We start from the raw sequence: 26363 nt of genomic DNA, 5'->3' as shown, positions 1-26363 counted from the left end.
CCATCTTTCTCCACCATTTCTTGGACAGAATTCTTTGGACTCCTCGAAGAATAACTTCCAGCGAGCCCAAGCAGACACTCAGTTTGGACGCAGTGAAGAAGGGCGTTGAGTGAAACTTGGCCTTTCCACATTCCTTCTGTTTTTGGGGTGAGAGGAGAAGTTAATAAGCAAAGATTACTAACCAACAAGGAACCAAATTTCGCCTGCTCCGCCGGCCGCGGCGGGGTACCGGGGATAGGGGACAGAGGGCGGGTGGCAGGGGACAGAGGGCGGGGGACAGGGGTCGGGCCTTTCCACTCTGCGCTCGCCGCGCCCCGCCCCGCGCGCCCCCGGCCGGAAGGGGGCGTGGAACGCCGCTGAGGGAGGGGCGCGCTGACGCGCGGCGGCCGGCCAGGCCCCTGGCGCGTCAGGCTGAGGCGGGAGGAGGGGGGGGGGGCCGAGGGGAGGGCGGGGCGGGGCGGGGGCCGAGGGGAGGGCGGGGCGGGCGCCGAGGGGAGGGCGGGGCGGGGCGGGGCGGGGGCCGAGGGGAGGGCGGGGCGGGGAACCGGGACTGGGGCTGTCCGGCGCTCGGCTCCCAGCCGCGCTAGCTCGAGCCGCTCGCGCTCCCGCGCCGCGCCCGGCCGGCTTCATGTGAAACGCTGGCCCTCCGCCCCCTCCCTCCCCTTCCTTCCCTCCCTTCCTCCCTCCCGTCCCCTCCTCCTCCTCCTCCTCACCCCGCGCCTGCTCCAGCTCCCCGGGGCCCCCAGCCCGGCCGGGCGCTGACCGCAGGGGCTGGGGTCCCAACCGCCGCCTTGTCTCTCACAGGCTCCGGTTGGGGTTGCGGAGCCCCCGGTGCAGCCATGGACCGGCCCCTGGTGGCGTCGGCGGAGGCGGAGGAGGAACTGGAGTGGCAAGTGGCGAGTCGCAGGAGGAAGGCCTGGGCCAAGTGCCGCGGCTCCTGGCAGGCGTCGGAGACGGAGGACCTGTCCACAGAAGCTACGACGCAGGACGAGGACGAGGACGACGAGGAAGACCTCTCTGGAGCGAAGCTGCCGGCGGCCGCGGGGAGAGGTCCGTGCGCCCCGCGGGGCAGCGGCGGGCGGGGAGCTCGGGGAAGTTCGGGCGGGCGGGGAAAAGTCTCGTGCGCTTTGGGCGACTGCTGTGAGTTCTGGAAGATCGTCCTGGGCTCGAGAGGCCGAGGGGAGAGGGGACACTTCCGACCTTTAAACGTGCGTGCTTGGTAAGGCGTCTCCAGCGTCGAGACACCCAGGTGCTATCATTTCCCTTCAGATGGTCTCTAAGCCGCGTTGCTTAGGCTGCATTTTGCCCCCAGTAAATTTTCCTACCTGGGGGTATCCAGGGTGACCCCACGGTCGGAGTCCTCCTGGGGTCGGTAACGAGCTGTCCCCTCGCTCTGCCCCGCAGGAAACGTGCCCAACGAGAAGATCGCGATATGGCTCAAGGACTGCCGGTGAGTCCTCGGTTGCGCCGCTCGCGTCCCGGGGAAAGATCAGCGCTGATGGGACGCCTGGGCGGAGTGACTCGGGCCGCCGTCCTTGCGGGTCCCTTGGACCTCGTAAGCCATAAACCGGAAAGTGAGCCGGCGGATAGCTTCCTCCTTTAAGCGATTAGAAATGGAAGTGCTGTGACTGCCGATTATTTGGTGACCATGTTGACTTCACAGTTATTAGGACTTCAGCTCCGGTGCGTGATGTTAGCATCAGAGATCAGAAACCTGAAACAGATAATCATGCCATGTTATTATGCTTGCCCTGTTTCTATTTGAAAGGATTGTCACATTTCACACAGTATTTTATTTTGCTTTTGTTTTGACATGTGTATATCTGGCAGAAGAGTCATTTCCCTTTCAAATGTGTTTTAGATGAATATAATTTACTTAACTACACTAACCGGGCTTTAACTTTATGTTGGTGCCTTAATTCTGTTTGGAGAGCTGTTAAAACTAGCTAACTACTTTGTTCTAGCTTACTTCTTGGACATGCATTTGTCAGATGGCCCTGGAATTCACAGAAGGGAAATAGAGCTTTGAAGACATTCAGGCTGCATAAATCTGTTTAATTACATGCTTTGGTAGCTGGTACAGAAATGTTTGATAAAGTACAGAGGAGATTAATCGTATCTTACTACAGTAAAATGTACTTATTTCATATTTTAATGATTTTTTCCAACTTATTTGCTACTTATAAAATCTCACATGAAGAATGTTGGCTTTTTAACTTTTGTTAAGGTGTTTGCTTCTGTACATATTTTTTGCCATCTCAGTTTGGGCTTTTCTTAATCTTTTGTCCAAGTACCAGAGTTTGAGAAGTCTTTTCTGGTGGGGAGAGAGAAATGATTCTTATATATGCCAGTTTATTTTTCTTTCTTAAAGACATAAAATATTGGCCATTACTCTGTTGCTATCCTGTTTTGGTGAATTGCCTGGAGCCTTACTGAACACTCTTTATTATAGAGCTCTTTAACCTTTATTGAGGATGTCATAGACCCTTCTGAGATATGATGAAATATATGGACCTTTTCTCTAAAGATGCACAAAAAAATGTTTAAGAGCAAGAGAAGAATCATGTTATGTTTATTTTATGGTGTACGGGAGTTAAGATTATATAAGAGTTATATCAAGTTATCAGTAAATAAGTGCATCTTTTAAGATAAATGCAGTGGGCAAATGTTAACATTCACCAAGACACAAGATCTCTGAAAATTCCAGGAGTTTTGTTGCTAATCTTGATTTATGTAGGCAGATTCTATAGTCTGTTGCGGATTTCCTACATAGGTTTCTTTCTTGTTCCCTACAGCTTCACCTATTCTGTACGAAAGGGACATTCATTTGTACTCTGGAGAGCTAGAACAAAGTCTTTTATTGTTAGCTTTATTATCACAGATTTGACTGCTAGGATATATGCAAGTTTTTTTTTTCTATAACAATTTAGGGTCCTTCCCAGAGTCAGGCATCTGTCTACTTTGTATATTATGTACAAATGATCTGAAGACAGCATCCGCCCCCAACCCCCCCGATAAGTTCTCAAATATTCTTTGTTTTCTTATTGCTTTCCATATCCTGAATAAAGATACCATGTTGTTTTTCCTTAAAGGGAGTCTTTATTTTGGCAATTTTTTTTTTTTTTTTTGTGGCTAAGCTGAAACAAATTGCTTGAATAAGTAGCATCTAAGAAGGGATAGAGTTTTTGATAAGATTTGTAAGAGGGCAATTATAAGAGTGAGAGACTTGTTTTTGAAGGAGAATGCCAGTTATATTCTGCTCATTTGCCATTTTCTGTTGGTGCCCAGGCCAGTTGAGACATTTACAGAAGGAGTAATGCAATGTTTTGTCCTACGAAAGTAACCGCCAGGGAAGAGGAATGACTTTTTTGAGGGCATAAAGTATAGTTTTATTAAAATATATGCAAAAACTTCGAGGTTTTATTATCTTTATGGTCATGGCTTATTCTTTTTCATTTCAAAAGCACTTTTAAAGAACTGCCATTGCTTGTATATTTGTTTAAACATTTAACATTTAAGTGGCATTTCAGTAATATTTCTTTGAAACTGATATTTTTATGATTGATCCCATTTCTGATGTGAATTTATAACAGGTATAAATTGTTGCTGACGAAAGGCTTATAACACAAAGTAGAACTTTCATAATGAAACAACCTGTTTCTTTCTTAACTTAGTTTTGAGAAAGAAATGAAAAACATTTTGCATTAAAAAGATTTCTAAGTTATCTGTGTTTGAACAACAAGAACGTGAAAGAATTTTAGTAATGGCTAGTTCTTAAGGTTGATTCTCAAGCCAACTTTTTAGTAATTTTCTTTTCAGAGTTAAATGAAGAATACATGTATTTGTTTTAGTTTAAAAGCCTAAAATTCCAAACTTCTCCATTGTATCAGAAAAGATAATAGTTGGGGTAAGGGAGGCATTGAGTGGTGCTCTAAAATGCTTGATGGGATTTGAGAAAACTGTTGAGCCTTATTTCTAACTATACTCTGACTTTTTAATTTTATTGAGATAAAGATTTGTTTTTTCTTAATTCTCTTTCCTGTTTCTAGGGAAGGGATTGAGGGGAGCAGACATTTTCTTAAGGCCTGTTGTCATTCTCTTTTCTTTTTCTGTTTTTGTAAAGAAAATGCCAATTCATATCATTTGTAATTGCCATTCTTGCTCTTAATTGCTGGCAGATCAGATGTGTGATTAAATCATTCCTGGTGATCTGACTTGATGATAGGTATTTGCTTAGTAGGATATTACTTATGTAATTCACTTGCATTCCATGTGCATTTGGGAGGAAAATTCAACTGTGATTAGAAGCTTGCTTAGCTATAACCCTTTAAAGTGTAAGGCTGTGCAGTGACAGCTTTCCAGACAGCTTTTCAAGACTAAGGTTTATATGTTTGTGTGGTTTCAGTACCCCTTTGGGAGCCTCACTGGATGAGCAAAGCAGTAGTACACTCAAGGGTAAGAGAAAGTTGCCTTTCTAAATCTGTTCTTTATGAGGGTCCTACTTTATATGTCCTCTGAGTGAAAGAGTGTGTGTGTGTATAAATTACAAAAGTGATGTTCATGTTTATAAAGTATGGTGTTTTAAGATAAAAGCCTAAAGGGAGAAACCTTGTCATGAACCATAAAACAGTGATGAGTTTAAACAAATTACCAAACCTTTCCACAATATGAAACTCGTTTCTTTTTATTGTCCAATTAGATATTATAAAGACTAATTAAATACATAAATATGATATGTAAACATAGGGAAGATATATGTTGAGTGAATCAGGTGAGCTTTAGTGTAGCATTTAGTGTAGCATTTCTTTGCTTACATTAACCGAGATTGCCACACCTGTGCAAGGCAAAATTCTGAAGTTCAAAGTACAACAAGAATGTGCAGGTAGTGGCAAGGCATATGAAAAACATTTATAGTATCAGGAAAATCTAGCTTGGGCTCCTGACTTAATATAAGGGGGTAAAAGGAATGATTGTGCTGGGATCTGGTTTTCCATGAAACTGTTGGGTAAGATACATTATCTGACTGAACATCTTAGAGGCTTATTAAGTATAAAGTAGCCTGTAGATTGGGGCTTCTAATAACTTTACCTGGCTGCAAATCATGGTTTCCTTTACGATAAAGTGAAAACTTATATTTCCTTCCTGAAATTATATAATCAGAATAACCTGTGAGTACATTCAGGTCTGAAATGCTTTACTGTGTCTTATATTTTGCTTGGTCAGTTTGTTTTAATTAAAACAGTGATTTTCTGTGGGGGTCAGAAAGAACAGAATACCAGCATGAATCTTCTAATGTTTCTTTCAGGTGTGCTTGTGAGAAATGGAGGAAGTTTTGAGGATGATTTGTCCTTGGGAGCTGAAGGTATGTTTGGAAGAACTGTACCTTCATATAGTTTTAAAATTAAAAAAAATAAAAGAGAGAGAGAGAAAGTCATGTGTTTTCATGTTTATGATCCTCAAAGCTAAATTTAAAGTTCTTGAAAGTGGCTCAGACACATTTTACAGAACCTTTTATGTGTTAATAATCTAGTAAGAGCCTATAGGAGACCTGTAGGAATGGCTCTGGAAAACCATTGTGCAATGTCCAAAGGTCTTCCTTGGACTCTGTAGCTTACAGGAACTATTTGGGGGCAAACAATGGTCATATAACTGAGGGAAGAATTGTCTCTCAAAAGGAAGGAAACTTAAATATTTATACGTGAGAAAACTAAAGTGAAGCTTATTTTAGTGTGAGGTAGCCTTATGTCAGACTTAACAGCTGCAGCTTGTCTTTCTCTTTGCATTCAAGTGTCTCCTGTCTTTCCTGCTTCCTCTTTTTCCAGATTTTTAGAAGACTAAAGGACAAAGACAAAATAGAGTTACGAGAAGTTAATTAGAAAGCATTATGCTGATGTCTGTTCAAGGCTGCGTTAGGATTTTAAGTGTATTGTGCAATGTTTAAATTTTCACAGATTATATAATCTTTTCCTGTGGATTCATAATAAAGCTTTCCACAACATAAAATTAAGAATTTTTTTATTGTTTTACTGGTATTTTAAAATTATTGGTAACTGTATAGCTGGGTTATTAATGTGTGCTTTTTTTAAAAAATTAATTAATTTATTTTTGGCTGCGTTGGGTCTTCATTGCTGTGCGTGGGCTTTCTCTAGTTGCAGCGAGTAGGGGGTACCCTTCGTTGCGGAGCGCGGGCTTCTCATCGCGGTGGCTTCTCTTGTTGCAGAGCACAGGCTCTAGGCGCGTCGGCTTCAGTAGTTGTGCACACGGGCTCAGTAGTTGTGGCTCACAGGCTTTAGAGCACAGTCTCCGTAGTTGTGGCACACAGGCTTAGTTGCTTCACGGCATGTGGAATCTTCCTGGACCAGGGCTCAAACCCGTGTCGCCTACAGTGGCAGGCAGATTCTTAACCACTGTGCCACCAGGGAAGTCCCAATGTGTGCTTTTTATTAAAAAAAAGAATTAAGGATTTTATTAAATCTTTTTGAATTGTAAGTTGATGAATAGTGAATTTATCCACTGAATTTAATATCCTTGGTCTTTTGCAGTTTGAAGTCAATCTGTATGATAAGAATACTTATTTAGAGCCTTCTAACATTGAAAACTCTAGAATGTGTATATGTTAGTTTTTTTATTTCTGTTAATATGCTTTTAAGGATTAAACTCTATAAAATAAACTCAAACTTACTGCTTCCCAATCAGGATAGTTGAACATACTGTTAACCCCTTATTAAAATTCATTTTATTGTTATTGTAAATAGCACTTTTGATATCTGCCTTAGTAGTTTCACAATATAGAATTCTTTTTAAAAACTTCATTTTTTTAGAGCAGTTTTGTTCACAGAAAAATTGAGGGGAAGGTACAGAGATTTCCAACATACTTTCTGCCCCACACGTGCACAGCCTCCCCCATTGTCAACATCCCTCACCAGAATAGTACATTTGTTACAATTGATGAAACTAGGATAAGGCATCATAGTTACCCAAAGTCCATAGTGTATGCTAGGGTTTACTCTTGGTCTTATACATTCTATGGGTTTAGACAAATGTGTAATGACACGTATCCATCATTATGCTATCATATAGCGTATTTTCACTGCCCTAAAAATCCTCCGTGCTCTGCCTGTTCATCCATAGTGAATGATTTTATTGGAAGCCAGACCCAAAAAGGAAGTCTCAGAGAAGAGTGGAGCTATTATGTTGTTTTACTGAAAATTGTTTCAAGATTATTTTCATTCATTCATTATTTTCATTTCATTCATTCATCAACCTTTCTGGTTGATAAGAAATTGCCATGACTCTGCAGATCAGAAATGAAAAAAGAAAAAAGTCTGTTTTGCTGAAAAAGATGTTTTTAATTGATTTCATTCTTTATGTTTGTCTATAAAATTTAAATGCAGTAAATTTAACCCACTGTAAACTTAACAAGTTCTATTTGTTTAGAACTTGTAAGTCTAGGATAAACTTGAAAGGCAACTTTTAAAAGAAAACTTATGTGAAATGAGTAGGAATTTTCAAAGTAGGTGCATGAAAAATTGGTTGTAACTGGAGTGAATTATCAGCCTTAAAAAAACCACGTTAGGAATAGATATTGCCAAACTTAAGTAATGCTAAATCATGTTTTTGCTTTTGAGGTATTCTTTATTAACAGTTTTTAAATTTAGTAATTAGAAGTACATATACCACGTATCTTCTTACTACTTATTTCAAACTGTTAAATTTAATTGGTTATTTATATATCTTTTTATATTAAACGTTCAGTGGAGGTAGTTTTACATTGCTAACAAACAAAACCTAAAACACCCTCCAAAAGCTGCTGAGTCTGTTCTTATCTATCTGTATATTACCTTTAATGGTGCAGATTTAATGAACCAGGACAAGAGTCTGGCATATTAGGCATTTAGCTATAATAATGTGGTTAATTTGCTTTCTTGTTGATTGTATCATAGTAGTTATTGTCCTACTAACAGTTGTGCTTTGCATATATTCTTTTTACCTTTAGCCAACCACCTCCATGAAACTGATGCTCAAATTGAAAACTGGTACGTAGCTGTTTGTTTTTTTCCTTTCTAAAAATGAAGAACAGTTATGGAAATAGAGTTTTATATAATCTAATTTTGTTTATAGCAATAATATCTTGGCCAAAGAGAGAAGACTACAGTTTCATCAGAAGGGGAGAAGTATGAATTCCACTGGATCCGGGAAAAGTAGTGGAACGGTCTCAAGGTAACTTATTCTGGATTTATACTGCAACTACATTGTGTTGTAGATGACCTACTCTTAACCCTTTTCAGCCTTGGATTTGGCTTGGTAGTATGAAGTCAAAAGGAATCCACAGTGTTTTGTGGGTCAACATAACTGAGAGAAGAGAAGCGTCTTCTTTTTTTTTTTTTTAATTAAGATTAAATAAAAATTAACAGATATGTTAAAAATGCTGCTGGAATCCATTAATGAGTATTTTGAGTCCTATCAACAGCTTGAAAGAGGAAATCCATAGTGGAATAATTTCTACTTCCCAAATTCTCCATTCTGCTAGGGTCTTGAGTTACTCTGATATAAAAATCAGAATAAACCTTTATAATTTAAAGCTTGATATTTAAGTGTAGATTTATCTTCATATAAAACCAAAGATCTTTAAACTATATATTAAAATAAGCAAACACGTGTGCATAATGAACCAGTTTAAACTATTATCCAGATTATTGTTTTGGAATTTGAACATTTTCTCTGAAACAAATTGAAATTTCCTTCTGCTCAAGTTCTATTTCTAACATTCCTATTTTCCCTGGTGAGTCTCAGCTTGGATTATCACTGGTATGAGAGATAAGGGTTAATAAATGTTCAATTCACAATAGAATTAGAGCAAGAATTTACCTTTGTGTAACCCATACTCTCATTACTTTACTCCTCCTACTTCCTGAGTGCAAGTGGTTAGAGAGAAGTTGAAAGTAAGCTCCTCCTTCACTTTTCTGAGATCAGTTGTTACCTATATTGCCTCTTCTAGGACAGCCAAAGAGCAGAAAAACTCAAGCTCTGCAGAATGTCCCTTGGTACCAAAGTTGTACCAACTTCCTAGTGCATTTTCCCTTTTCATTTTTTCCTAATCTGTTTACTCCTTATTCTCCCTTATCTGTCCTCAGATTGTTTAGCTGCTTTACTGGAAATCTCTTTAAAATGACAAAAAAAATAAGGTGAGGAATCAGAGCTTCTTACTGAGGATGTTCTTAGGGCTTAGCTCTTTTTCCCAAAACTAACAGCTTGAGAGAATGGACCCTTTTTAAGGGTTATTTATTGCATTTGGTACCCAATGTATAAAGATGCTGAAATAAATAATGGATTAAACAGCAGAAGCTGTAGAAGACTTTTTCACAGGAAAGCAGGAATATGAATTCATTTATATTGTGATATGTACTATTATAAACTTACATCTTGCTGTTTCTTTTTTTTTTTTTTCTTTTTAGTGTTTCAGAATTGTTGGAACTTTATGAGGAAGATCCTGAAGAAATCCTTTATAATCTTGGATTTGGACGAGATGAACCAGATATTGCTTCTAAAATTCCTTCCAGATTTTTTAATTCATCATCATTTGCCAGAGGAATAGATATTAAAGTATTTTTGAGTGCGCAAATGCAGCGGATGGAAGTAGAAAATCCAAATTATGCTTTAACAAGTAAGGTTTTTAAATGTTAGCATATTATTTTTAAAATTATGGCATCTACAGCAAGATGATCTTGTTTTTAAAGCCTTATTAATTTCTAGAAATAGCAGTGGCAATTTAATTATTGAGGTTAACACAACAGCTGTTTTGCATATTATAAATTTTTATTATTCTATTTATAGAAGTTAATTTACCTATTCCCCCACCCCCCCACCCCATTCTCCACATACTTAAGTGTTACATCCGTAGAATGTAACTTGTAGACCCTTATACTTATCGCCAAATTGCTTTTGTTCCAAAAGGAAAGAAGTAGAGGAGGGGCCTTGTTACTATTAGTTGAAGTCAGTCAATTTCAGATGCTTTCATGTAAATCTACAATGGCAAGGCTAATTTGATGATTTTTCAAGTTAAATCTTGCTTATTTTTCTCTGCTGACCAGAAATCCCCAAAATGGGATCCCTAGGTGGTCCTTGGATTAGCTTTAAGAGATCTATAAATCCAACCTCCCTCCCATTAGGTATAAAATATATACTTACATATACTTCACATTTGGAAGAGTTCAAGACCTAAAAACAGGGTCACAACTATAGATCAATAGCTAGTCCTTTCTGTTTTATTCAGTGTTGTCATTATGCTTTGTCCTTTTGATTTTTTAAAATGTAAATTCTAGTGCTTAAGAGTGAAAAATCTTTCTCCCTCTCCACAGTAAATGTAGAGAAGTTTTAAGTGATAGGAAAAAAATCTGGTTTCATAATCTTTGTGATTTAAGTAGTTCAGTTATTGAAATTCTGAACAGTAGTGATGGTTTAAGTAATATATGTGTGTGTATATGTGTGTATATACACATATAAATATAAATATATATAATTATTGTTTTTTTCCTTTTATAGGCCGTTTTCGTCAAATTGAAGTGCTTACTACTGTGGCCAATGCATTTTCTTCTTTATATTCCCAAGTCTCTGGGACTCCCCTGCAGAGAATTGGGAGTCTGTCCTCGGTGACCTCTAACAAGGAGACAGACTCGCCTCCACCTTTAACCCGAAGTAACACTGCAAATCGTTTAATGAAAACACTATCAAAACTAAATTTATGTGTTGATAAAACAGAGAAAGGAGAAGGTAGTACCCTTTCCCCAGCAGTTGACAAAGGAAAGACTCTAAATCTTTCAGTGATGGAAGAAATTGGCAATAAAAGTGATCAAAAGTCTCAAAAAATTGTGAAGAAGAAAGATTCATCTTCTATGTTGGCTACAGTTAAAGAAGAAGTATCAGGTAGTTCAGCAGCTGTTATGGAGAATGCTGACATTGATAGACTTTCTGATGAAGCAAACAGTAATTTTAACCAAGAAGCTGAAAGTGGACAAAGTAAAGAAACTCAAAGTCATGAGAATAAACTAGGTGAGGAAGCTGGTATTATAAAAACTCATTTAGATAGCGATTTCAACATGTCCAGCCACAGTGAGCTGGAAAATAGCAGGGAGCTGAAAAATGTCCCTTTGTCCACACCTGAAAAAGAGCCATGTGCACCGTTGACGATCCCATCCATAAGAAGTATAATGGCACAGCAGAAGGACTCCTTTGAAATGGAAGAGGTAGGTAAAAAATTACTGAGAACTGTTTTAAACAGTGAGTTAGGGAAAAAAGTGCCAAAAAATGTTTTTAAAATGAAGGTGGTGAATAGATTTATACTAGAAAAAAGTCATCCTGATTTTGACTTTCCAGGTTTTTTGTTTTATGTTTCACAAACCAAGAAGTCCCAGGACTATGTGATGTCAAGATAATGGCCCCTCTAGATCTTCTGTAATCCATTGCTCATACTTGAACTTTAACCCCTTTTCTCTCTCAATTTAAGATTTTGATTCTCTGAGAAAGCCCTGAGAGAATATATCCAAACTCAGATCAATATTGCATAATAGTTAAAAATACAGGCTTTGAAATCAAACAGGTTTGAGTTCTGTTTGGGCCACTGAATTGCTGTGTGCCTTTGGGCAAGCTTTTCTTAATGTATCTCAGTGGAAGGTTAGGTGTGAAGAAGGCTTTGAGGGTAGGTCTGGGAACATGAACGTGAAGACATTTCCTGAAGGGGAGGATAGGAAATCTTGAGGAAGAAGGTTTGAAAGGCCACTGAAAGGATTTCTGCAACCCCAGAAGACCAGCGTTTGGCTACTTTTTTTTTTAACCTAGTGATATTCTTACTATTTTACATAAATTTCAAATTGGACAAGGTAAAAATATTTGTTTTGATGAGGTTCACCTAAAACTGCTTTTGAATAGTCAGAGGATAACTTATGCATTGGAGCTGTATACCTTGGGGCAGGAAACTGAACATTATCAAGCACCTACCTTGTGGCAGTCACTGTACTAGGCCCTTGAAGTACTTTTCTCTCTTCAATGTGTGAGGCCAGCAGTGCTGGTCTTATTTTACATATGAGGAAACAGGCACATATGTACTGCTAACGATTTGTGGCTATAAATTATACAATGTGCAATTTTTCTTTTTAAAATTTATTACAGAATAGTTTTAGTAATAGCTCACAGCTGTTTTAGAATCACTTGCCATTGTTTTAGGGAACTAGGAAACAGGATAATTGATTCTGCCCATAAAATGTCCTCTTAGGTGAGTGTGTCTCTCTCACATCAGTTAAGATTTTTCATTTATTGCAAAATTTCAATTGCTGATACAGCTTTTTTTGTGGTCTTTGAATGCACCTCTTAATACTTTAATTCTGACTAAAAAGTGAAATAAAAAGGGAACAAGAGCAGCCCTTTGAAATATTTTACATTTTTTGTAAGCTTCTTTATTTCTCATTATAATGAGTTCAGAAAATGACAACTTTAATTAGAACCGTTTTGTTCCATTTCACTGTTCGATTCTTTTTTTGGCTTTGTTTTGGTCTAAACTTGTCCTAGCATTCATAATTGAAGTGTAACCTCTTGCCTTCCTTTAGGGCCCCTCTTCTGACAATTGGATAGAGTGCAGATACTTGTTAGATACTTGCAGACCTGATTTGGTGACTCAGATGAGGAGACACTCGTATTTTGCTTTTTAATTTCTAGAATTCCTGAATTCTAAGCCAGAGTTGTGTTTTTGTTTTTTAAATTACTGATGCCATACACGAAAGTTCTTTACAACATTTATAAAGTGCTAGACAGATGTACTTTGGCAGCAAGTGAACATTTAATAATAGGCTGGTGTTTTGGGTTTTTTTTTTCTTTTTTTTTTTTTTGCTCCCTCTGCTGGCAAAAGCAGTTAGTGAAGAAAGTAACAACATTGAAGTGAATATTTTTTTGAAGTACAAAATTATAGGCATTGGTGGCTTAAGGATAATGGAAGATTTTTGTTTTCAAAAAAATATATGGTCAACCATAGCTACATTGTAAATAACAGGGAATTTTAAGGATAATCCTTATTTTTCAGACATATTTCAAACATGGATAAAAACCTCCTAGAATTGTGTTTTTAATCCCTTTGGGAACTTTAAAGAAAGCTTGTAGAACAATGGATAAAGAAAGGAAATAATGTGTTTCTTTAATTTCCTCTTCTCCCAAGCTTGTTGAATCATACTGACAAATGAAGAGAACAATCTTATTAAAGCAGACTTTTAGATCCCATTCAAAGTAGGTCATTACTATTTTTCTTTTGCACTCCTTTCCCTTGAGGTTTGATTCCTATTGGGAACTTTCTTCCTTTTGTAAAAATAGCAAATAAATATAAGCTAGAGCACGCACACGCTGTCAGTAAGCCAGTTTTTAAACAGATTAACTGAATGCCCACTGCTTTGGGTGACTAGGTAGGAGAAAATGTTGCAGATGCGGCTCTGCGCATGAAGCTGCCTAGTCCCTCTGAAGCAGAAGGTAAGATCTGACAGTCACCAGGAGCAGAGAGAACTATTTAAATGTAGAAAGAGTTAAATAGATGACAAGACTGACCTAGGCCTTGGAGAGTGAAAGTGACTATCTCTTATGATAAGCAAAAAAGGCCAGACACTATTTTCAATTAAAAGTCAGTTTGCCATATAAAAAATATCTTGCAGACTGTTGTGGTGTATCTAAAAGTTGTAAAACCCCACTCTTGAGTTTTCTGATTCTTAGTGACTTGCTTGGATAATTCTTGTGTTCTTCTTGAAATGATTTATTTTGAATAAATACATCATGGTAACTCTCTAGAGCCATAAATTAGTAGCATGAATGATTCACAGTTAAACCAGAATGATTTTACTCAGTAAACAATTGTTCATCTTTTAGGCATAAAGGAAAATTTTCTCATGCTTAAACGCTAGAGGAAGGAGAACTTTTATCTGTGTGTTTCTGTAGATAGATTGTCCTGTGTCTCTTACTCTATAAATAAACATTTAAATAAAGATATTATTGGCAGCATATACAATTTTTTAAGCTACTGAAGTTTTAGTAAATGTTTCTAATCCTGTCTTCACACTGATTGTTGATTTAACTAATATACCTTATTACTTAGTTTTAGCCATTAAGTTTCAGGATTCTTTTTATTCTATTTACTGGCCTGAGTTAAAGTAATCCCAAATCAGTCAAATACCTGACAGGTAGTTAAGTTGTTCTGTTGGCCTTTCAGAATGAGACGTGAATTTGAGTCTTTGTACAAACCTGCTCCTTTTGAGTACACCATAAAGCTTACTATGGTCCGGCTGGTTGATAGGGTCAGACATAGGACAAGAACTCACGTCATCCCATGCCCAGCCCCCTGCCCCTTTTTGGAAAAATAATGCTTTCCTTTGAATTTTTTTGAGGTATCATTAAAAATTAGACAGAATTGTAATTTTTGAAGTTCCAGTTTTGGATTTCTGCTGTATAGGTCTCTTTAAACCTTAGAGGAAGGGTGATTTGAGTTAGAACATTCTACGGTGTTACTGCTCTATAAAACATAGTACAATAGTATTGTGCCTAGAAGATATGTCTTAGTCAAGATAAATGTGACAGATGTTGAAAAATCAAACTAGGTATCTGCGTGGTAGCAGGACATTGATTCAAAAAGATACAATCTTTGTTTGATTAAAATATTTTTAAAATGTAATAACTCAAATGTGTGAATTATTCTAAAGCTGTTGTCCTACAGCTTTAAATCCCAAAACACTGAGACCAAGTGATTTTATCATTTGGTTTACTGGGTTGTTTTGGGTTTTTTTTTTGTAATTTTTATTATGAAAAGTTTCAAACTTACCCAGCGTTTAGAGAAAATAGTATAATGAACACCCATTATCCGTCACTCAATTCGGTTATCAATATTTAGCTATAGTTAATTTAATAAAAGACCAACTTGTAGCAAATGACCGGAATTCCACTGAGGATTTGAAACCATGGAATAGGAAAAATCCTGCCACATAAATCTAAGTTCTGTGTTTGCATTATAATTTTCTGTGGTGCACCCCATCTTGAATTTGACGGCTTTCCTCTGCACAACTGTAGCCAATAATGAAACCTAATAAGCTATGAAATTCAACCATTAACACTAGCAAGTCTATTTCTGTCTTCAGCAAGTGATTGATGATTTTGCTGAGTAAGTAGGAGGAAGGATCCTAACTTTAGTAACTTTATTAGTAAAATATGATCCTGTCAGCTCATTTTTAAGGGTCCTGTTCTTCTTTTCTTTCAGTTAATTATGGAGTTTGTAGTAGAGGGAGACAGGGAGTGTTTTTTGTTTTTTTATTGTCCATGGAGTAGCAGCATCTTGAAGGATAATATACTGAGGATACATATTCATTAAAGTCATGTTACCTTGTGACTAATTTTATAAATCTAAAGAATAGAATATGTGATAATTCTGCACTTAAAAATGAGAGATCATAATCTTTTGCTTAAGCTGAGATTCCTAGAATAAAATTAAAGAGACATTTAGATTTCTGTTATACTTTTTTTGGTCTGTTTGATATTTGGTTTACAGAAAACTCTTTGAAGTAGGCTAGTCCTGAATAGAGGCTAATAATAGACCTCCTGTTGACTACAAAGAGAAAATGCATTTTGTTTCTTTGCACACAAAACAATAGTTTTCCTCTTGAACTTATGTCTGCTGCTTTGAAGAATATGATTTTTCAATAAAAACAAAGATAGTAGAAACCATTTTATATATGATTTATAGGTGATGGTTTTAAATGACCAGTACGCGTTCAGTTTTCAAAAGATACATAAACTTGGATTCATGTTCAACTATGTAGAACAAAGATATCACAAATCAGAGCAATTTCTAAATTGGGTAATATCTTTAACCTTTGAAGTTTTTTCTCATGTTGGCTATTCCACTTTTACTCCTATGGAATCTTTCTTACTCTAGAATGGAGTCATAGCTCAAAACTGCGAGGGTTCAATCTAAAACCTGTTTGCTATTTGCTCTCCAGCTTGTTCAAGGCTGAAAGCCCAAATGTTTGGCTAGTTTGCCCACTTTACTAGGATGTTATTTATTATTTTAAGTACTAATCATTATAGGGTAAAGAGTGGGGCGTTAGTAGCATACCCCCGCAAATATTTACTCTTAGTATAGGGTTAGTTATGTTAGGATAGATAGAGTATTTGGGGAGTGAGTGTGATGAGTAAAGAATCTGGAAATTCCTAAATTATGTAGTTGTTTAGGTAGGAAAAAAAAGACAGCATAAAAGGACAACTTCTGTGGGTTTGGTATCTTTTTGAGCATAATTTTCAGGGAGGATTTATGGCTAAGATCTTTCAACATTTTAGTCCTATAATGAAACCTGCTTTTCTACCTACAACTCCCAAGTTATGTCTTAAAAGAACATTTGTGTCAGGACAAAGCAGTCTTCCACATGAGTGGTTTTTGATACCTGAAAATTTGTGGACTTTTATAAGATTTTGCAGTGGGAGCATGATTGCCATTTTTCAAGATACAAGACTTGTAATTGCTTCAAGTGTGTGCCAGTGTGCTGCAGTGAGTGTATCAGTATTTCTCCTGGGATTGACCTTACACTTTGAAGTTTAACATTTAGAGAAGAACTTTTAATTTTGGATCTGTTTTTCATTTAATGGTAACTTTTTTTAATGAAGTAGTTTACACATGTAGTTATTTTTCGTTGCTAGCTATAAGCTTGCAATCCTGTTGTTAACTGAAAAATAGATCGTAAAATTGAGATGTGGGACATTACAGCGATTTTGAGATAGGATGCACTTTTTAAATATATAAAGCATTGGTACCTTCTTAGGTTGGTTGTTTAGTAAATGACTATTAAGAGGTGTTCTTCTTTGCCATAGATTCTTAAGTTTTAACTACTTAAAACTCTTCTTTAGGTTCAAAGTACAGAGGGAGAAGCTCCTCATGTTCCAACCACTTACCAGCTAGGTCTTAACAAGTCAAAAAGAGGTAAGTAAACCAGTACTTAGTAGTTCCCGAGCACATTACCAAAGCATCTTTGGGGGATTTGGAAAAGGTATTTTTTTTTAATCTATCAGTGTTTGTAGTACCTGTAAGTGTAAAAAGAAGATTAGGAACACAGCTGTGCCTGCTTCATTATGGTTTGGTTATAGAATTTTTTTTATCTTCCTGAAGACTTTTGTGCTCATAAAGTAATTTTAGTTTGCTTATCTTGTAATGACCTCCTTACACAATTCTGTGTATTCTAAATATTTTTTCAGTTCTACACAAGGGCTAGATGGGAAGTGATAGAGCAACAGAGTCAGGCCTACTTTTTACATGGTTGGGATTGAAATGTACACTTGTATTATCCACCTCTGGGTTTTTATTATTTAAATGCGACTCCTAGGTGTAATAAATGAATGTGCCTCTGGCAGAAACCACCAGTCAGTCTCTCAGCAGTAGGTAAAGCTAGTTAAATTCAAACTGTAAATCAAAGGTCAGTGGCTCAGACATTGTTCTTCTCTTGAATTATTATTGACCAAAGAACCTTTGAATCCATTTCTTTCACTTTTAACTTACAACAGAAAAACATGTCTGATCATCTTTAAAGTCACAAAGCTTTTGAGATTTAGAGAAAAGGAGAGAGGAAGTTAAAATGACCACTGAAGGTAGGAGTGTTTATTTTTAAAACTTTACACATGCTGAACCACCCTTTTTTTTTTAAGCAAAGATTCATATGTATGTTCCTAGAATAGGAAATTACATGTTTGTTCTCTTCTGATCTCTGAAGTGACTTCATATGAGACAATTTGCATATAATTTTTCTTTTATTGCAGTATGATACTGAGAAACAAGAGCTCCACTCTCACTAGGTCATCACAGTTCTGGTCAGACACAAAATGAACTTTCCTGCTTAATTTTCTTCCCTTTGTGAGTCCATAAATTTATGTATGTGTTCCTGAGCCATAGGCAGAGTTCACAGCCATCCAGGAATCTTTGCTTTAGATAAGTAGACAAGGGATGCATTGGAAAAAGCAGCTTGCCCTGTGTAAAAAAGAGGATAAAAACAGCATAATTACTTTAAGATCTTTGAAGAGTAAGCTTCCTGTGGTGGGAAAGATGGAATGTGGTTTTTATTCACATCTGGGTTTCTTCCTCTTATCTATGTAGGAGCACTTATTTCTTGTGGCATAAGTAAAAATGGTAACATTTTTTTTGAATCACATCTTTATAAAGTAACAGTAAAATGGTTTTGTGCGTGTGCATGAGAGAGAGGGAGTGAGAACAGTACAGTGTTTTAGTCATTTTTTGAAAGTAGCCTATCGAATTTTGATAATGTGATATGCAAATATCTTAAATTAATCATAGTAGCAGACTTAGAATCACTGGTATAATATATTCATTTCACAAAGTTAGTAAAAATGCATACAGTGCATGTATAAAAATACTTCACACTTTAGTAATAGAACTTTTGAAGTTACAGTGATCTTAATCTCAAATCCAGTCCTGGGATTTACATACTGAAGAAGAGAGGTTTAGTGACTCAACTCATGTCACAAGCTAACATTCAGTAGGTATATTAAGAGCAGTCCAACATTTTTCTAATTACTGAAGACATTCAATATTCTCTTTAGTCTAGCAGAGTATATGGGTGTCCTGTTTACGTTTCTCTGCAATACTGGATAAATAGAATTTCCACATCTGTTTTGTTCTCACTTTAATGTTTGCTCTAACTTCCTAGTTTTTAATTAGAAATAATGTCTTATCTCTTCAGTTAGGACAGAGGTCTATTTCTTTTTAATTGTACCTTTTTCTTTGGTGAACTGTGTTTTTTGTGAAACTGAAACATCTGACTAAAGAACCTCAGTTGTGATTTATAGTTTACAAAACAGTTTCACTTATGTTCTACTTAGTTTCTGAAGTAACCCTGTGAGGTAGAATGATTATCCCACTTTTTTGGAGGAGAGAAGTTATTGCTTATGATGATAAAGCCGAAACTTGAACCCAGGCTTCCTTGTTCTTTTCCACTGCCTCACACCTGCTCTGAAGCCTGAGCAGTCTACCCTCGACCTGATGTGTGTGAATTCAGGCAGGACTAACCGTGGAGAGGTGCACTCGGCACAGGCTGTAGTATGCTACGGATAAAACAGATCTTAGCCGAGAGAACCTGAACGGAGCTGGTCAGGGCTTCCTGGGCTCTTTTGCAACTGCCCTTTGCCCAAGCAGATGGGGCAGTTTCACTTCTAAATCCTTTAAGAAACTGTTTAATTCTGTTGTTGCTTTAAGGAGATAGTTATCATTGATTCATTCAGCAAACATTTTTTATTGTTGGCTTGGTCTAGGTACTTGGGATACAAAGAAGAATAAATAATGTTCCTGTCTTCAGAACGCTGACAATCTAGTTTTTTTAAAAAAAAGACATGCAAACACATAATTATGGTGATGACTCCTATGACATGTTAATCATCTTCTCAAATAATAAAATGCATAATCAGTACCTATGGTAACAGCTTATTCCAATTCACTTTCACAATTATTACAATTTACCTAGATTTATCAAGGATATGGATCAATTCCATATATTTCATTATGCAGTTTTGTTAATTTCAAAACAACATTACAGAATTATTTTAAATTTTTAATGGGAAAAAAATTATTCTGTTTCATGTTGCTCCAGATTGAACCTAAGGTTATTATAATATTTTTCAAAGTCAGGCAACCTGTAATTAATTTTGGATTTTATTGAAACATATTATTAAGTACTTTCTATCATTCAAGTCTTAAATGAATGTGGACTTGGTAAACACACTTTATTTAGCCTGTTGCTTTTTAAGTTCTGTGGAACTTGACTATCTCATGAAGTGTCTCCCTCAGTAAATGTAATAGCTGTAAAGTCTCCCCCACTGTGGTACTTGTAGTGTGGTTGGGCATGTGATCAGGCCAGCTGTGTTCAGTTGGTCATTTTAGTTACTTAAAAAAAAAATTTTCTAGGTTATACTAACCAGGAATTAGAGTTTTGAGGCCAAAAAATAAGCAAGTTTATTGTAAAATTAACAATATTACCTACTAGTTGAACCTATGTGATTGAGTTTCATTCAGTTGTTAAGAAATAACTTTCATAACTTACAAATGTTTGCATCATTTGAAACATCAGAGACATGTAAGTACTCTTGTGTACAACTTATTTAATTTGTTGGCCTTAATTGTATTTTTATTTTCTTATTAGTGAAGGTAATAGAAGTTTTTACACACTACATTTAAACTTCTGATTTCACCTACTACGTGTCTTCACATATTTACATAATGAAAATGGTTTACTTTGGGACTTTATTTTTATTAGAGCCATTTTTCATTTCAGGCTCTTGTCCTCCAAGGATAAGACATTAATTGGATTTACCAAAAAATACATTATAATTAGAGCTTAATTAGCAACTGAACACTGAGGATTTCTGATCTGATTCAGTTTTGTTTGAATTCAAGTTACTTCCTATGCTTTGAAGCCACAATTTTGCATAAGTGATGTATACTTTTCTATGAAAGAATCACTGTTGTGTATCATATATCTTTTGGGAATCATATATCTGTAATACTGTACTCATTGAAGTCTTATTTAGCAGTTTTGTATAACTAAATTTCTTTTGGTAGATCAACTATTACGTACTGCAAGTCAGCACTCTGATAGCAGTGGTTTTGCTGAAGATTCGACAGACTGCCTCTCCCTTAATCATCTTCAGGTAAAATTTCCTATTGTAGTAGGCACTGTGATTAACTTCTGTATATTTAGGTGGTTTTTCACTGGCTGTATATTTCAAGACCATCTGTGTAATCTTTATTTTTCAAATGACGATAAGACTAAAATTCTAGGATACAGATGTTATCTGAGCATTTGACTGCAAATTTTAGGTTTCACTAATTCTTCATTTCTCTCTGAGAAACAACAAAAAAAGCTTCTCCTTTATTTTTGCACCACCAGTAAACAGAGTATTTTAATCCTTAACCTATTCTGTCTATTATTTAAAAAATTTTTTTCCCGTCATTGTGTTTCAGTATTTTACAATAATTATTTAATAACTAAAACTGTGGATCCATAGCTTGCTGAATATTATCTGACTGTTATGCTATAGTGTGTTAGATAACCCAGAAAATAGCCACATCTTTATCCCCATCGAGCTTATAGTTTATGTGTGCAGTACACAGAATGTACATGAAAAGTGTTTAAAACATCTGTAAGGAAATTTTAAAGAAAATTGGAATAAGAGAAAAAGAGAACCTAAAAAAGCCCTTTAGAAACATAGCATTTAAGGAGTAAGTTTCTAAGGAAACTCAGAATAATCCAGCAGGCATAAAAATTGGGAGATGGAGGAGAAACTTTTAAAAGGAAAGCTATGGCCAGTGGAGTGAAAAGGTGAGAATTTGTTTATTCTGAAATTGAGTAGTTGAGCAAATAGTTCTGATGTATTAAATGATGCAAAAGCATGAACGGAGAGTAGATCAGTGATGAAGAGAAGATATGAATGTTAACTGTTTTTTCATATAAGAATGATAGCTTAAGAGTTATAGGTCTTTTTGTCTTTTTCATACAGTAATGACTAAGGGAAAGGGCTCTAAGAGAAAGAGAGCTTGATGCAGAAAAATCTGGGATGAAACTGGAGAAATACCCTAGCCCTGGAGAGGATGTGATCAGAAGTACAGGTTGGAGGGATTAGCTTTAAAAAGAGATACAGTTTTCTTAATGGAGAGGAGGGAATGATGAGGAAAGGTATGGGGAAATTTGTAGGTGTTGGGAAAGAAGTTAAGAAATGTCTGTCCATTTTCTTTGTGTCAGTGTCATATGTTAGAAGAAAAGGAGTGGGTATTGAAAAGGGATTTAAGGAAAATAGTAAAGATCTGGAATAATCTTTGTGAGAAAGTGGAGGGGTTGTTGATCAGGGGCACTGAAAGCAGTTTAGAACAGCACCAGAGCCAAAACCAAGGTGGGAGACCCCAAAAGTATAGAAGCATCGTATCAGTTTGGTATTTTGTTAATGCTACTACTTATTTGAATTCTCCATCCTTCTACCTGTTTTCTTTTCACAGGTTCACGAGTCCTTGCAAGCCATGGGGAGTAGTGCTGATAGTTGTGACAGTGAGACAACAGTCACATCATTTGGTGAAGACCTTGTCACACCAACAGCACAAGACCAGCCTTATTTTAATGAATCAGAAGAGGAGTCTCTTACCTGTCCTCAGATGGGAAGAGAGAAGGCAGCAACAATTGCTGACAAACGGTCAGATGGCCAGGATTTCCCCCAGTGCGAGACTGTTGAGAATACAGGACATCAACAGTCCACCTGTAGTGCAGGGGATCACGTTACTGAAATTACTGAAAGGAAAGAGGTTGTGTCTCCAGCACAGCCAGTGGAACTACTGAGGGAAGCAAGTGCTGAAAGTGATGTGGATAAAAGCAGTGAATGTGAATTTGCCCAGTATACCACCCACCATATTCTTAAATCATTGGCTTCTATTGAAGCTAAATGCAATGAGAAGGGTGCTGAAAATACAACTGGGCCTCCCTCTTCTGTGGACAGAGTTAATACAGCTTTGCAAAGAGCGCAAATGAAGGTTTGCACTCTGTCTAATCAAAGAGTGGGGCGTAGCTTGATAAAGTCAAAAGATCTGTTAAAACAGAGGTACTTGTTTGCAAAAGCTGGTTATCCTCTAAGAAGGTCTCAGTCTTTACCAACCACCTTGCTGAGCCCAGTAAGGGTTGTATCCTCTGTCAATGTTCGGTTATCCCCTGGAAAAGAGACCAGATGCAGTCCACCTTCCTTCACTTACAAGTACACACCAGAAGAGGAACAGAAATTAGAAAGAGAGGCGATTGAGCATGATGGTCAGTCTTTAGTTAAGTCCACCATTTTCATCTCTCCATCATTTGTGAAGAAAGAAGCCGCCGCCCAGAGTGAGGTGAACCGGTTGGAGGAGTGCCATCAGCAAAGGACTCCGGCCTGTTCGCTGTGTGCTCCGGCACCTGTATCTCAGTCCACCTGCTCCCTTCACTCTGTCCCCTCCGAGTGGCAGGAAGGGCCCCTGTGTGAGCACATGAGAACTCTGAGCACTCACAGCATTCCCAACATATCAGGCACCACCTGTAGTGCCTTCACTTCCCCTCTCGGGTGTCCTTACTCACATAGACATGCTGCCTACCCTCACCGAGTGTGCTCTGTGAACCCTCCTTCTGCCATCGAAATGCAGTTGCGAAGAGTGTTGCATGATATTAGAAACTCACTGCAGAATCTTTCACAGGTATGAGAAAAAGTTTATCCTTCTTACCTTTTTTTTCTTTTATTGGTCTGAGTACCTCTTAATTTTCAGGGAAGCTGGGACCCATCAGGCCTGAGCTACCTCAGCCTCATTTTCCTGCATGCCTCAGCTTATCTGTACCTGCCCCCTCCCAGCGTCTTCCCTCCTAGCTCAAGGGAACAGCTGTAACTAATTCTGAACAAGGTGAATTTCTCTGCTCACAATCTCCCTCCTTTCTAGAGAAGAGATTTTGCTCATTAGGTCTCCTCCCTTCTTTAGCCTCTCCTGCACTGTCGTTGTCTTAGTCAAGTTGTCTCTGTTATTAAAAGAACTTCCCTCTCAAGTACCGTCTGTCCTTTTCTTTTCCATCTGACAGTGTTCACCACCTCTTCTTTCTAAGTTTTCCTCCCCTTGGCTTCTGTGTCGCCGTATGTTCTCCTGGTTCCACTCGTTGCTCTCTGACTAAGCTTTCCCTTCATCTGCTGACTCCTGATGCTGGTCGCCTGGCACAGAATTAGTCTGCTTCCACTGAGTTAAAAGGCTGGGACCACCCCAGAAGAGAAAAAATCAGGTAAAGTGTGAATTTGAATAAAAACGGTCTATGTGTCTTGTCACTTTTAAAGTCATCGCTCTCAGATTTGTTAGTGGGCTGGAAATAATTTCCAAAATAAGCTTTGAAAAGAAGTAAATTGTCTCTTGGTTTGCCTCTCACGTTTCCTTTATTTTTTAAATTAATTAACTTATTCATTTATTTATTTTTGGCTGCGTTGGGTCTTCATTGCTGCGTGCGGGCTTTCTCTAGTTGCGGCAAGAGGGGGCTACTCTTCGTCGTAGTGCATGGGCTTCTTGTGTTGCGGAGCATGGGTTCTAGGCGCTTGGGCTTCAGTAGTTGTGATGTGTGGGCTCAGTAATTGTGGCTCGTGGGATCTAGAGCGCAGGCTTGGTAGTTGTGGCACACGGGCTTAATTGCTTCGCGGCATGTGGGATCTTCCTGGACCAGGGCTCGAACCCGTGTCCTCTGCATTGGCAGGCGGATTCTTAACCACTGCACCACCAGGGAAGCCCTACATTTCCTTTCTAAATCTCTTTCTAAACTACTTATATTTAGACAGTTGAGGAAATGAAGAAAATGACAGTGTAATGTAATGATCGGGTTATTCAGTTAAGAGTCGAGAGGCATAGAGTGTATATAATAGATCCCTTATCATGGTGACATAGTAGACAGGAAGCCACTTGGACAGTAAAAATGAAAGTTGGAACTTTTCAAGTTATGTAGTAAAATACACCTTCTTTTAAGTATAGATTTTATCCTCATGATGATTGTCTCCTAATGATTTTCAGTCTAACCAGAAAGTGGGTGTTTCTTCATCCTCCTTACAAAATGTAGTTCTATCTACATGTGAGACATTTAACCTTTCAGCTGCAATTATATGAAGCTGGGGATTCCCAGGGTCCTGTCCACCTGCATCCTCAAGTGCACCTGTCTAGGCCAACTTGTTCTGCTCTAAATGCAGTCTTCTCTTCAGTGTCCCATCAGTAACTCAGCTAACCCTCACACCACCCCACCTCAGTAGACAGATGCTCTTCATGACCTGGCCTCTGCCTCTCTCTCCAGGCCCATTCCCTGTGTGTGTGCTCCAGGCACACTGGACTCCATGCAAGCCTCTACACAGGCGTGTGTCCCTAGGTGTCTGTTTCTTTACACATTCTACTTTTTTTTTTTTTTTACCTGGAACACCTCGCCCTTGCCTTTCTTCACCTGACCAAGTCCCTTTTACCGTTAAGGCTCAGCTCTGGGGTCACCACTGTCGGGAACACTTAACTAATCTGGATTTTTGCTTGTTCCTATCATAGCACTCCCCATGCTGCCCCCAGCCAATATTATATATATATATATTTTTTTTACTTCTGTTTTCTCTTTTTTCTTACACTGTGAGAACACTTGAAGGCTGGAAGTGACTTTTACTTCCTTTTATCTTTTTCACTGCCTAAAATAGTGAAGCATAGTAGATACTCAGATGTCTAAGAATGAGTGTGATGATTGCTTGCTACTTTCTCCAGCCAAGTTAGTAATTTCTGTAATCTCAGAATGATATTTGCTATTGCTTCTACATTTCTGAGTTTTGTTTTTATCTTTCTGCTTTCTCAAGGCAAGAGAGAGGTCCTGTAAGACATAGGTTTGAACTATTTGTGTTCCTTTGCCTCTTTCCCGTTCCAATACACTGACTTATAACCTTCAACAGATAGGAGTAGTGGGTAGCATTGGGTACTGATTTATTTGGTTCCTGCTTATAACATGAAGTGGTTTTTGTTTTTTGCCTCAAAGAGAAAAATATGTAGACCCCAAATTCTGCCTTTTTAATACCTTAGATAATTTGGAAGCAGTCACTTTAACATTGATTCCTAATCATACTTCCACTCTTTTGAAGCACCCTGTGATGAGAGGGCCTGATCTTGCTGCTGCTCCCTATAGTACTCAGAAGTCATCTGTTCTACCTCTTTATGAAGTAAGTTCTTACTTAAATCTCTGTGTTACAAAATAATTTGTGTGATTTAGAAGTTAATGCTGTTGCATTGTATTTTAGAATACTTTTCAGGAGCTCCAAGTAATGAGGCGGAGCCTGAATTTGTTTAGAACGCAAATGATGGATTTAGAATTGGCAGTGCTGCGTCAGCAAACCATGGTTTATCATCATATGACTGAGGACGAAAGGTAAAAGTTCATTGGACTCAAAATATTTTTCTTTCTAAAAAGCATTGTTAACTTTTTTTTTGAAGCTGGGTTTTATTTCTACTGTTGTGTACCCTTTATGTAGTCTGTGAACCAGTATAAATAAAATTGGGCATAGTGTTCTGCTAGGTAAACTTCTCTGCCTTTGGTGGATTGAGGAAGATAGTGGTTGCAATCTGTTTTTATTGTTTGGGATATTTGTCATCGAGGAGAGAGGAAGAAAAACCAGTTCTCCCAGTGGTTATACCTATTGCAGTCGCTGTTGTGCTAATTTATAGAACTTGGAGTTCAGTGCCTTCTGAAAGCTTGTGAAAGAGTTGTGAACACTGAATCTCCAAACTGCTTTTTTCAAACTTTGTGCCTACTGAT

General features: G+C 37.8%; 1 protein-coding gene and 2 long non-coding RNA genes across 11 annotated transcripts in view; 2 read left to right on the top strand and 1 right to left on the bottom strand.

Moving 5' to 3' along the window:
- Nucleotides 1-188, top strand: part of LOC109549361 (uncharacterized) — a 61121-nt gene extending 60933 nt beyond the window's left edge. The window contains exon 3 of the long non-coding RNA XR_002175650.3: nt 29-188. This is a non-coding gene — a long non-coding RNA (uncharacterized lncRNA). The remainder of the gene's footprint in view (nt 1-28) is intronic.
- Nucleotides 1-321, bottom strand: part of LOC141279165 (uncharacterized) — a 205327-nt gene extending 205006 nt beyond the window's left edge. Inside the window, exon 1 of one of the 2 annotated variants that reach the window (XR_012333044.1) lies at nt 183-321. This is a non-coding gene — a long non-coding RNA (uncharacterized lncRNA). The remainder of the gene's footprint in view (nt 1-182) is intronic. The other variant, XR_012333046.1, reaches the window with a different exon arrangement.
- Nucleotides 322-585: 264 nt separating this feature from the next.
- The window catches only part of ITPRID2 (ITPR interacting domain containing 2), a 38949-nt gene continuing 13171 nt past the window's right edge, over nt 586-26363 (top strand). For 3 of the 8 annotated variants that reach the window (XM_019931572.3, XM_019931570.3, XM_019931569.3), the window contains exons 1-13: nt 589-1050; nt 1405-1450; nt 4406-4455; nt 5306-5362; nt 7997-8036; nt 8122-8220; nt 9456-9664; nt 10543-11243; nt 16915-16987; nt 20627-20715; nt 22058-23266; nt 25693-25770; nt 25849-25976. In XM_019931572.3, the coding sequence (XP_019787131.1) occupies nt 840-1050; nt 1405-1450; nt 4406-4455; nt 5306-5362; nt 7997-8036; nt 8122-8220; nt 9456-9664; nt 10543-11243; nt 16915-16987; nt 20627-20715; nt 22058-23266; nt 25693-25770; nt 25849-25976 (2990 nt within the window). In that variant the 5' untranslated portion in view covers nt 589-839. Of the gene's footprint in view, nt 1051-1404; nt 1451-1477; nt 1684-4405; nt 4456-5305; nt 5363-7996; nt 8037-8121; nt 8221-9455; nt 9665-10542; nt 11244-16914; nt 16988-20626; nt 20716-22057; nt 23267-25692; nt 25771-25848; nt 25977-26363 lie in introns of those variants that run through there. The other 5 variants (XM_073807522.1, XM_073807521.1, XM_019931574.3 and 2 more) reach the window with 4 other exon arrangements.

Source organism: Tursiops truncatus, chromosome 7 (assembly GCF_011762595.2).
Source record: "Tursiops truncatus isolate mTurTru1 chromosome 7, mTurTru1.mat.Y, whole genome shotgun sequence".
In the NCBI taxonomy this organism is placed as follows: Eukaryota; Metazoa; Chordata; class Mammalia; order Artiodactyla; family Delphinidae; genus Tursiops; species Tursiops truncatus.
The sequence above is the reverse complement of the archived record's forward strand: the minus strand, read 5'-3'. Positions and strand labels throughout refer to the sequence as shown.